Source organism: Diadema setosum, chromosome 16 (assembly GCF_964275005.1).
Source record: "Diadema setosum chromosome 16, eeDiaSeto1, whole genome shotgun sequence".
Classification (NCBI taxonomy): Eukaryota; Metazoa; Echinodermata; class Echinoidea; order Diadematoida; family Diadematidae; genus Diadema; species Diadema setosum.
Window position 1 is genome coordinate 4,125,276 of NC_092700.1, and position 12,943 is coordinate 4,138,218.

The 12,943-nt window shown below is 39.3% G+C and overlaps 2 protein-coding genes across 2 annotated transcripts in view; one reads left to right on the forward strand and one right to left on the reverse strand.

Moving 5' to 3' along the window:
* Positions 1–25: 25 nt before the first annotated feature.
* LOC140239961 (MICOS complex subunit Mic27-like) lies at positions 26–10,957 on the reverse strand. Its single transcript, XM_072319775.1, has 6 exons — positions 10,842–10,957; positions 9,421–9,675; positions 8,542–8,596; positions 7,934–8,029; positions 2,355–2,512; positions 26–1,126 (listed from the first exon to the last, which is right to left on the reverse strand). The coding sequence occupies exons 1-6, from the start codon at positions 10,851–10,853 to the stop codon at positions 953–955; spliced, it is 750 nt and encodes a 249-aa protein (XP_072175876.1). The 5' UTR covers positions 10,854–10,957; the 3' UTR covers positions 26–952.
* Positions 10,858–12,943, forward strand: part of LOC140239962 (pre-mRNA-processing factor 6-like) — a 28,667-nt gene continuing 26,581 nt past the window's right edge. The window contains exon 1 of the mRNA XM_072319776.1: positions 10,858–11,061. Within this exon, the coding sequence (XP_072175877.1) occupies positions 10,970–11,061 (92 nt within the window). The 5' untranslated portion in view covers positions 10,858–10,969. The remainder of the gene's footprint in view (positions 11,062–12,943) is intronic.

Genomic DNA, 12,943 nt, shown 5'->3' on the forward strand with positions numbered 1-12,943 from the left:
AATAATAATAATAATAATAATAATAATAATAATAATAATAATGAAATATTGCTTTTCACATGCGCAAAATACAGTGTAGCTGTTCCCAATAGAGCTCACGTTGTCCATTCTAGAAGGGGGCTTGTCATAATTATCATTAGCATCGCTGCTATAATAGCTGACTAATAACTGGCTACAGGGAGGAGAGACTAATGAGTCAGCCTGAGTATACTCCAGACATGTCCTAAATGGTTTTAATAGAATACAGGATGTAAAAATGACAATTGCCTTATTATGCCAGGATCTTCAACATATTAGGGTAAACAAGCAAAGAATTGAGAGTTGGGATCTACAAAATCCATCTAGTCCTTGGCTGTTCTATCAAACTTTTTACAATTGTACAATAGATTAACATGGTTCAACTGTATTTGGTCTCATCTGGGTGGACTCAAATCAAAGAACACCTGAGGAAGGCCACAAGTGAAACGATCAAGATGTAAATCGCCACCGGGGGATGTGTGGGGGAGAGGGACTTACAGTTAATAGTGACAATGAGTGATGAAAGCAGTAAACTACATCTGATGACTGATATTCTCTCATTGCTGTTGGGCATTTCTGTCATTTTGTGAGACATTGTAGACGTAGGTACACTTTCAAGACTGTGAGTCATGACCAGAATTTACTGGACGCACACTGAATAATATCCAACATGTACATGTGTATTTATATTCAGGCCATGGCAGCTACACAGGGAGAAAGAAATCAATGCAATATGCTTACAATATAATCCACAAGATGCAAAATACTTTCGGAAGTTTAAGTGCCAGCAAGCAGTTAGTATCCACACTGAAAAACAGTTCTTCTTTTATTTCTGTTTTTCCTGGATACCGTTAATTTATTTCTTATACTGCCCTGGCATAGCAGGACATATCACCATAAGAAAGGTGAAGAGTTCATTCCTGTTTGGAAACAATCAGCTCCTGGTTGTGTACATGTCCTTGTCCTCTGGCTTAGACTGGCCGTGGTCCTCCTGACTTTCAGCAACTGCCTTCTCCTCCGGTTTGCTAGTCTCCTCCTTAGACTGCGTCTCGTCCACCGGCGTTTTCTCTTCCCCTTGAACTGCTTCCACAGCTGCCACCTTTTCGACCTACAGAATCAGACCAGGGAGTGCAGAAATCAGTCCACCATGACTGCACTTCTCAGGATGGGGGGGGGGGGGGGGGGAAGGGGTCTCATTTTGCAGGCACAGTGCACTACCATTACAACAAACTGCTCTGGACAAGCAGTTTTTATTTTTATTTTTTTGTTACAATGAAATTTTGTTATAATCGAGCGAATAAACAATAAAGAACATAGAGCTGATAATGTTGGAGCCCAAATTTCTACCTCATTGTAAAAGGAATTTCGATACAGTCATGTTCGTTATAATGGGAGTGCACTGTATGTGAGTTAAATGAGGGAAGAATCAAGGTTGGCCCTCCCTTGACAACTCTGATTTGCTACATCCTCCATGTATACACTTGTGTGTAATTGCGGTCTACTGACAAGTATTCCTCACTTGCTTTGGTAAAATCCCTACAATACTTATATATGTCACGGTGTAAAACCCCTGTGTGTCGCATTATTCTGAAACTGCAATGTAGGCATGCTTTTGAAAAACTTTCTGTTTTTAATCTCTATCTAACCTTTTCCTAGATGTTTGCTTTGCTGGACCTGTAATAAGCAAAGTTCTAGATAAAATTCTAAGCATTGCTTTGATGTAAAATTTAATGACAAATCTATGATTACTTTCTTTAAAATAACAGTAGCTACATTATTGTCTCCAGGCATGACTTTTGAACACAAAGACAGTGACAGAAACCTAGTAGATTTTTCTCACAAATCTAAAAGGGAACACTGCTTGATATTCAATCACCGCACAATGCAAGATACATGTGCGAGGAACGGGAAGGCAAGTTCAGCTTTCACTGTAATCTGGCATTTGGCGATATATCGACTGGTTTGGGTGGGTTTGTGCGTTTGAGCAAAATATACAAACTTGGCACGCCGTTGACTGAGCCGGGCGTGCAAACGTGGCACATAAAGAGTTAATGAGTTTGGTACACTAGACAAACTATAAGTCTTGAGGCATCCCACTATGACTGTTGGGATATTAGACAGAAGAATTTAGGATGCATCAGGCCCAATTTGAAGGTCCTCTTTTATGAGAGGGTTTTCTGTTGTTGTTGTTGTTGTTGTTTTTTTTTGTTCGAGTGATTCTACAAGAAGGACTAATCTGTTCCGCTACAACACTGACTTCTGTTGTGTAGGGTTGCTAGGCGACCAATTATTTTGATCTCAATGCCTACAATGGTATACTGCATCTTGATACTCACCACTGGAGTTTGGACGTCCTTCTGGTAGAACTCTGACGCTTTAGTCTTAACCCATTCCATCTCAGTCTTGGCAATGCGAACCGCTTTGTAGGGGTAGCAGAGGGAGGCGGTGGCAGTCATCAAACCTCCCGAGTATACCACTTTCCTGATAAAACCCCCTGTGAAGGAAGTAAAAATCGTTCATGCATCACAAAGCTATTACAGAAGAAAACCCTATTTTTACATTAAGGTTTCCATATATCATATTAACTTGAATATGTGCTCTTTATTTCAACACAAGGGGAGCAAATTGCATTCACCTTTTCTTACCCTCATTACATACTTTGACAACTTGAAATACTTCTTGTTTGCAACTTTGTCCCGTTTGCAAACTTTAAGATCAGATTCCTTTCATAAATTTGTACATGTACATGTACTTATGTATATTGTAGGAGTAGGTATCCAGACTTTTCCTCACAATACTAAGGCTGGAAACTTCTTTATGATGGAGGGGAAAGCTTAATGCTATAGATATCGTGTTCGAGTAAGCAAAATATCCAGTGAATTTATTCAGCTCCCCCAACAAATTTAACCATTATTCTCGGTACAAAGGGGGAGCATATTCTCGAGTGACATGGGTATATTTTTTCATATTTGTTTAAGATTCTGTAAGGAGAATCACCACACGATTTTATACAGAATGTTAGGAGACATTATTCTTTATCCACAAAAAGTTTCTTTACCTTTTCAAAAAGGATATAATGACCTTCAAAGTATGCCACCATATTTCATCCATTCACCTATGACCCTTGACGTATTGACACATACATGTAATATTCTATCAATGTGCTTTTGCACATTAATAGAGATACGCTGTTCATGTGAACATCGGCACAGTATTACATGGTGAGGAAACTTTGGGTAGTTTGGACTACAAGACACCAATTTGACACTGGATTTGCACAAAGATTGTTTACTTTCTACACAAGAACTTCTGTATCTTTGATAGTGTGTTGATGGTAAGAAAAAAACAAAACAAAACAAAACATTAATATTCATTAACTTGACTCCACACACACACACACACACACACACACACACACACAGAGAAATCACATCTGTTGATGCTGTGCATATGCATATTGCATGACATAACTTTGTTGTTCAGTCTTTACAGTATTAATAAGTTTAATATTATATTTGAACATTTTTATTTTTTTTTTACATTAATGTTATATCATCTACCCATTTTCATTGTTCCAATTTTATTAAGTCGTCTATCTATTTCACACCTGCATATTTCCAAAGTATCAGCCACTCTAGTAGCATGTAGGACCAGCAGGAAGCTCAGTGTTTTAAAATAATAAACATGGTTAAATATTGTCTTCAGCATCACAGTTGGACAAAAGAAAAAAAAAATGGAAACGCACATTGTATTCCTTCATTGTATATGATAAGTGGGGGAGAGACAGACTGGAGCTAACTTCAGGGGCAGTGCGACGAATTTTCTGGGTGCGTTCGTGATGAGAGTTGTGGATGCATGTCATGGATGGCGAGGGTTCAAATTGTCATTTCACGCACACGCATATCCCATACAATTCGTCGTAGAGGAGAGTTGAATTAATAACAAGAGAAGTATCGAGTTCACTTTATTCGTATTTTATTAAAAGAAGACATCACGTACTGAAAAGACGAGCGTCAAAACAACATCACATATGTAACAGCGAGACATTAAAAGGGCTAACACATCGAGCGGTCTCGAACTACTAACTCCTAGTCCAGTCTCGTAAAAGCAGAGCGTAAGGGGAATTCTTTTCTCCTCTCTTCTCTCCCGTAATTACCAAAACAGACGTTTATATACGATCTGGGGATGTCGCGTGCCATAAAGCTGGGCGATCCAGTTACCATGAGAACGACGTGTAACTGGGTCATCCAGTTTCTCAAAGAAGGCAGAGACGCGTGGATGTATAACTGGGTCATGACCTATATCTTTCCGAGATCAAGTCGGTCTGGTCTACATTCAAGCTTGGTCAAAGCAGGGAGGCACCTCCCTGGTCAAAGGAGGGCGATTTTAGAATCAAGGCGGACCGATCTAGTGAGTATGCAACTGGACCAGCTATTTGGTATCGGGCCGAACTACAGTTAAACTCGCCTAAGTCGACGTCGCATATGTCGAATAATCGCTTAAGTCGATGATTTTAAAAAGTCCCGATTTTCCCCCATTGACTTACGTGTATTAATTCACTCACAAGTCGAATTTTTGTAAGTCGAATACTCGCCTAAGTCGATGAAATTCCAAGAACACTTTCACGGAAAAACCATTGAATTCACTGTGCCTAAGTCGAATAAGATTTTATTGTGTGATAAATCACTGTCAAAATCACGAGACGCCAGTTTTTGCTTACATACAGTATATACCAAAAGAAATTTGCGTTAATAAACATTAACGTTTCATTAACGCAAGCGGTTTTACCTGAATCGTTAGTAACGCAAACTAACGATCGGGAAAATTAACGTTTGTAGTAACGATGAGTAACGATCCCTAACGTAAATTAACGATGTTTCGTTAACATTAACGATAGGTAACGCAAGAACTCACGCGAGATTTTGGTTTTGTAACGAGACCTGGTGAAAGGACGACGTAGCCCCTGCCGAGTGTAGCGATCTATGCCTTATATTTAGCGGAGTCTTTTCGCGAATCGAATCACGATTTCGCGAATGGTTAATTTGCGATCTGGGTCACCAAAAACGCACGCCGGGCCACCAAAAAAGCCGGATGTTTGCCTTCAGTTTCGGAAATGAACAGCGGTAACAATCGGCTCCATAAGATACTAGAATAAATGTCACATGTTTGCTCTTAATTTTGGAAATGAATAACGGGAATATTCGACTCCGTATAATACTAAAATAAATTTTGGATGTTTGCTTATACTTTTGGAAATGAGTAATGGTAAGATTCAGTTCCGTAGGGTGCTGAAATTAATGTCAGATATTTGATTTTGCGTTCGGAAATGAATAAGGATAAAATACGGCTCCGGAAGATGCTGAAATAAATGTGGAATGTTTGCTTTGACGTTCTACGCATAATAATGATATTCAACTTCATACGATGATATAATGCCGGATGTTTACTTTTAACGTTCGGAAGTAAATAACAATAACATTCTGCTCCGGAAGATGCTAAAGTACATGTAATTGTCGAATTATCCCTTCGACGTTCGGAAATGAATAATAATAATAATCAACTTCGTACGACGATGAGATAAATGTCGGATGTTTGCTTTTACTTTCTAAAGTAAATAGCAATAACATTCGGCTCCAGAAGATGCTAAAATTATTAATGCCAGATGATTGCTTTTACGTTCGGAAGTGAATAGCAGTAATATTCTTCTCCACACGATGCTAAATAACTGTCGGATGTTTACTTTCAAATTTCGAAATGAATAACAATAACATTTAGCTGCGTTTGATGGTAAAGTTAATGTTTGATATTTGCTTTGACGTTCGGAAATACATAACAATAGTATTCAACTCCGTCCGATTAATGTCTGATGTTTGCTTTTATGTTCGAAAGTAAATAGCTATAACATTCAGCTCCGGAAGATGCTAAAATAAATGTTGAATGTTTGCTTTGGCGTTCGGAATGAATAACAATAGTATTCAACTTAGTACGATGATGAAATAAGTGCCGGATGTTCGCTTTACGTTCGAAAGTAAATAGCAATAACATTCAGCTCCGGAAGATGCTAAAATATACGTCGAATGACCCCTTTGACCTTCGGAAATGAATAACAATAATATTCAACTCCGTAAGATTATGAAATAAATGCCGAATGTTCGCTTTTACGTTCGAAGGTAAATAGCATGTAACATTCGGCTCCGGAAGATGCCAAAATAAATGTCAGATGATTGCTTTCGGAAGTGAATAGCAGTAACATTCTTCTCCATAATTAAGATGGTAAAATAAATATTAGCCATTTGCTATTTAACATTTCGAAATGAATAACAATAACATTCAGCTGCGTTTGATGGTAAAGTAAATGTCGGATGTCTGCCTTAACGTTCGAATATGCATACAGTATAACATTCGGCTCCTTACGATGCTGAAATAATTGTCAGATGATTCATTTCACTTTCGGAAGTGGACAGCAGTAACATTCGGCTCCTTACGATCTTAAAATAAATGTCGGGTGTTTGCTTTTGAATCTGGAGATCGAATAACGGTAATATTCTGCTCCGTACGATGCTAAAATAAGTAACAGATTGTTCCTTTTACATTTGGAAATGATTAACGGTATCAATCGGCTCAGTTAGATGATAAAATAAAAAACGGATGTTTGCTTTCACGTTCGGAAATGAATAAGGATGATATTCAGCTCCATAAGATCCTAGAATGAATGTCGGTTGCTTGTTTTTACATTTGAAAATGATTAACGGTAACATTCGGCTCCGGAAGGTATTAAAATACTTGTAAATGGTGGACAATTGCTTTTACAATCAGAAATAAATAACGGTAACTTTCGGACCGAACGTAGGACCGACTTACTTTTGCTTGGTTGTTTGGGGGTTTTTCTTCGGGCCACCAAAAAATAAAAATCAATCATTTTGGTGGCCCGATTGGGCCACCAAAATAAAAGTTAGTGTGGAGCCCTGGCCTGCATCAATGAGGATAAAGTGTCTTGCTGAAGGGCAAATATCGGGCACACCGCTCCAGCTCCCGGCTCCAGAATAGACAACATACATGTACATTATACATATTATGTACGTGTGGTGTAACTGTAAGTCGATTTTTTTCGACTTACGCACAAGTCGAAAATCGCCTAAGTCGATGTGTTTTGCTCAGTCCCGAGAAGATCGACTTATGCGAGTTTAACTGTAGTTCTATGGATGGAGAATCAGATCAGGGATGCATTATTAGATGAAACTGTAACAGTTCGAAACATGATGGTGTCAGCATAGCAGTTCGAAACATGGTGTCAGCATTTAACAATCACATCGAAGGGGTCAAACAGGGTCCGTGAATACACATGGCGAATATAGGTGAATAGTGGTACACGTACAACATAATCGTATGCAGCATTATTCTTATTTCAAAAACCGTCACAGCAGCATTAAAGCTATGAATTCATCATGCCATCCGCAATCTACACAAGAAATTAAGTTCAAGATCCTTCTCATCACCTACAACATCACCCATAACCGTTCACCCTTGTATCTCACTGACATGATCTCATCGAAACCCAGACCAGCTACACGCATAGACCTCAGATCATCATCTACAGCTCAGCTAAAACTTGGCCCTCGCACCCACAACCGTTATGGTGACCGCGCTTTCTCCGTTAGTGCCCCCCTTCTTTGGAACAGCCTCCCTACTCAAATTCAGTCCTCCCCCTCCACTGACATTTTTAAAAAGAAACTCAAAACCCATTTATTTCTAGAACATAACTGATGATTATGTATAGCTGATTATTTGTATTGGAAGCTGATTTATGTTTGTTTGTTTGTTTGTTTTGACAATTATAAAGCGCTTTGGAAAATGATGTATTAAGCGCTACCGGGTATATAAATATTCTATATTATCATTACTATTACAAGCCTACCTTTTCGTGCAAGAACAAGTCCAGCCATTCCTGCTATGGAAATGACACCTGCTCTTGGATAAAATCCTTCTTCTGTCTTGATGTACTTGACAACACCTTTGGATGAAAGAAAAAGTGCATTGTTGAGACATATTTTGATGGAATGTGCGATGGAGAACAAAGTTTAGAAATACCACAAAATATCACATTTTGCGGATGAAGACTGTATCATCTGGAGGGGTTATTAACATCATAAAGCTGGTAAAGAAAAAAAAAAGAAATATCATTGTATCTTTCTTTAAAGATAAGCCATACATTCATGTCACTACCACTTCACATTAATTACTCTTTGATGAACTAAAAAAAAAAAAAAAAGACGTAAACCCCCCAAATCCCCTCCCCAAAATAAAAAAAATAAATAAATAAATACACACACAACAACAAACAAACAAACAAACAAAATTGCCAGATTATTATAATACTCTAGATGAATTCAAGCAGCTGCCATGGACAAAAAAGAAAAAGTAAAAGAAAAAGATAAGAAGATAAAAAGAAAACACAACAAATAACAAATAAATTAAATGAATGTTTGTCCCAAACATTACATGACTAAGCAAAGTAATACTCACTCTGAAATGTTTCTTCTGTCGTTCGGTATGTTCTCTTGGTCATGTTGACAGCCCCCTTGAAAAAGAAGACAGGAATCATTGCGGAGATCAATATCAAACATGTATTTCAATAATTACATAATAAAAGAAAATACAGTGCTTACTGCAACAGGGACGAGCTGCTGAAGTGGAATATCTTCAGGCATCGTCCCCCTACCCTCTTTTCTTTGTAGATTTCACAAGTAAACTAAGCTTATTAGCGAATTCTTGCCGTTCATAAGGCAATACATTTTATACCCTATACTATGACGGGAACATCCTTGGACTTTGACTAAAACCTCTCTCTTACTTTTTTTCTTACTTGTCCTTCCTAGTTTAAAATAAACGTGGTCGACATACACGTACATGTAAAGTGAAAGTATTGACCGATTCGGGTTCGTTGAGGGCAGCAGACATTTTACGGCACAGGGCGCAGCCATAGTGGGTGTATCAGCCGACCCCCCCTGCTCTCCCCCACCCCCGGGTAACATGTTTATCACGCACTTGTAGCAAAGGCTCGCGCAGTAGCAAGCATTCGCGCACTCAGTACGAGACGCCCATTGGCTAAAGCAGTTTTTCATTCTGCGCGAGTGCTAATGTAGGGAGAGGGGTGGGGGAGTGCGGAGGGGGGGTCGGCTGATACACCCACTATGGCTGCGCCCATGCCAAAAATACACATAGCGCGTCACAGAATCGGTCAATACAAAGAGCTATCAGTTTATCTTGAAAGCATATTTAATGTGAGACAGATATGGGTCATTAAATACAGAAACTGTTTCATTTGAGCCATATCGCATGCAATATCTCAAGTGTGGAATGACTACCATACATGTAGTACTACTACTAACTTCAAAATCACACCTGAAATGTATCTGAAAATTTCCAGATGTATTTGCGGACAACAGAAACACCATCCCTCAAGGAGCTTGGTCCCTCTGGTTGCAGCTGGTATTCTGCTGGCTTGGGTTCATCATAGATGGGTAGTTCCTTGGGCCTCACTACAGTGACTGGCAAAGCCTGGATCATCTGTTGTGGATCAGCACCAGAATCAGCCTTCACCTGTAGCAGTCCCATTGCCACCACAGGCACTGGACTGTACTTTACAGCCCTTAGAATCTGCAAGATGTCACACAGGAATTTCACAACGGTTTATTTTGCAGGCAGACACAAGTAGACTATTACTATGTCCACACATCATACATTGAAACCTTAACTTAAGTTTGATCTTGTATAAATTTAATAAAGAAAATAAAAATGCACAAATTCAAAAAAAAAAAATCACATCATTTTTTTAGTCAGGAAATTACTATTAAAATTTCAAGTCAAATAAAAAGTGGGAGAACCAAATTTTATGAGTAAGGTTAAGTGGACTTTGGGCCAGCTACAACATGTAACGTGTGGTTGCTACTACTATACTAAGCTATAATGTTGCAGTTCAGTGTATGTGTAAGCATGCTGTAGTCTGCAATTGCATAATCATTGTACTTTACATTTAACTGTACTTGCTTCATAATCTGTCATAATACTGTCATAATAGCAATTTATGGGTGCTATGATGTACTTCCATATTACTATTAGTGTAGATATCTCACAGTCCACTTCACCAAACTGCACCAAAATCACAAAATATACACTGCACTGTACTTACACTTTACAGACAGTAATAGCTTTAATATCCCCACTCACTTGTGAACACAATATGAATCAAATCAGTCACTGGAAGCGTCGATAACTATATTAACTTTTGTGTTGTTGCTCAAAACAACTTTCTCATCACGAGCGATCACAGCTTGCACTTAATTTAAAACTGAAGCTCGAAGTCAGTCATCTAATCATACTGACATACGACAAATCCTTCAAGTTCAGGTACCGGTATCAAACCAGGAGTAAGAAAATCATGTACAAATTACTGATTTATGGCAATTTGAATGAAGTTGGTAGAGAAATGCAGTTCCTACACGTAGATCACACAAACAGACAGACAGAGACAAACAGAAACAAACACATCACACAGTGACAAAACGAATTAGGGCCTACCCCGAGAGCAAGAACATGATCTGTATGTGAGACTATGTATGAACAACGGGTCCGTCTGGAAAAATTAGTCATTGTCCCACGTATTGAAATTTGTGTCTCTACTACTACTAGCAATCCAAGCAGTCAGCATACGCGTACCGGCCTCATGGCATGAGTAAAACAACTGCTAGTAAGAGATAATGTTGTGCAATGATAGAGCCTACAGCTTACTAACATACGCAGGTGATAAAATAGGCATACAATACCTTGTAAGACATTTTAGTTTTGGCTCTCGAGTCCAAGTTCTACGTGAAACAGGGTGACATCCAACGTTGACGGCCAACCATCAGCGTAGGTGGCGCTCTTGATAAATTGTTCCAGCACCGATTCCAAGATGGCAGCGCCCGGAGCACTCGTCAACAAGAAGCGTCGAGAATTTATGAACATGCCCGCACCCTTGGGCTATGTTCCAGGTTTAGGAAGAGGGTAAATATAACGGCCACGTCCTATCCTCTATAATGTATATTGTCAATTAATTAGAATATGGCCTAATCGTGATATCGGGCCCTTCTCATTCTGCTTGTGCGTCTTCACTATGTGCGAAGTCTATCGTCTATGGAGGTTGAAAGAAGTCCCCGGCTAGCGGCTATACATGTACAAATTAGTAGTAGGCCTAGCTAGGCCTACAATCACTGACAATGTATTATCAGATTCAGTTCAGATTCGACATGGCTACTGGTATATGACGAAATGAATGGCGGTAAATTGAGTGGCCTGTGCTGCGGGACAAATCGTCTACGCAGTTATAATGCCTAGTGTTAGATTATCCTGTCGTTTGTTAGGGCTGGGATTATTTATTTATTTTTTTTTCTAACATCATACTATAGCTAGGGCTAGGGCTAGAGTTCTGTTAGTGTTAGCTACACGCAGCCGCTGTAGAGACAGCGGCTGCACCTCTATTCCTTCGCAGACGTTGTCATTTTTCAGTGTGGTTGTGCGACTCCTTCATGAATATCTTTATTAATCATGGAAAACTAAAATACAAGGAATTATCGTAATCTATGATAATCATTCAATAATCGGTACCAGGTATGCAATTTTTTTTGTTTAATTACGTCAAAAACTCACCGAAATCTGTGGCTGAAATCAGGTCTGTAAACGTCCTTATTGCTTCACTCCTCATCTGCGTGTTATTATGAATGGCATTCACTCTCGTATACTACAGTACCTACAATTACAACGTACAACGTAGGTAGTCGGAGAGGCGCCCTCTAGCTCTCCGACTACCTACGTTGTACGTTGTAGTATACGAGAGTGAATGCCATTCAAATAACACGCAGATGAGGAGTGAAGCAATAAGGACGTTTACAGACCTGATTTCAGCCACAGATTTCGGTGAGTTTTTGACGTAATTAAGCAAAAAATCGCATACCGATTATTGAATGATTGAAGGAGTCGCACAACCACACTGAAAAATGACAACGTCTGTGAAGGAATACAGGTGCAGCCGCGTCGCTTTGCGACAGCGGCTGCGTGTAGTTAGAGTTCTGTTTTCTAGTTGGTTTTCCATCATATTGCCGCCCCGTTGTTGATTGTCATGGCATCGCCCATATTTTTGTCTAGTAAAATTTTAAGCAGTATAATTAATATAACCCACTATTACCCATAAACTTTAACGTTAACTGTTATGTTAGAATTATACCATTAACTGTTGGGCATCGATTGCTATGCTGCGGATCATTATCAATATCATGAATGATTATGTGGGGTCCAATGCAGTCCAAAGGCAAATGCATAGAGGTCTGACGTTAGTTTGATGTTCAACACATCGACACCCCAATCGTTATTATTATTTTTTTTCTATCAATAGATAGGGTTACCTACTTAAAATCAGTCCGGGAAACCCGCTCATCACCTGCTCATGACTTACTTACTGTAAGAGGCCTGCTCCCCCGGCCCCATACACTACAAGCATGCACTCCTCCGCCTCACGAGGCCTCCGGAGAGCCTCATGACGCCCTTGGGGAGAGAGACTCGTGAAGCTCCCTGTTCACTTTTTATTCATCTCACATCTGACATATTGTCACAACTTTGCACGGTGATTTTTTTGTTTAATACACACACATTTCCACTGTCCATGATGAAAAGAAGAAAAACTTCAATTTTTTTTTTTTTTTTTTTTTTTTTTTTGAGTTTTCATCAACTGATGCACAGTAACCCAACGAAATACGGGCGCCAGCGGGTTCGTTCAATGCAAGGCTGCCGCACGCACACCTAGCAGCCTGATGCGACTAAATATTTTTTGTTTTTTTCTGCGGCTCTCACCTCTCCACGCACAAATTGGCCTATTGGAGCTGAAGTCTGAGTC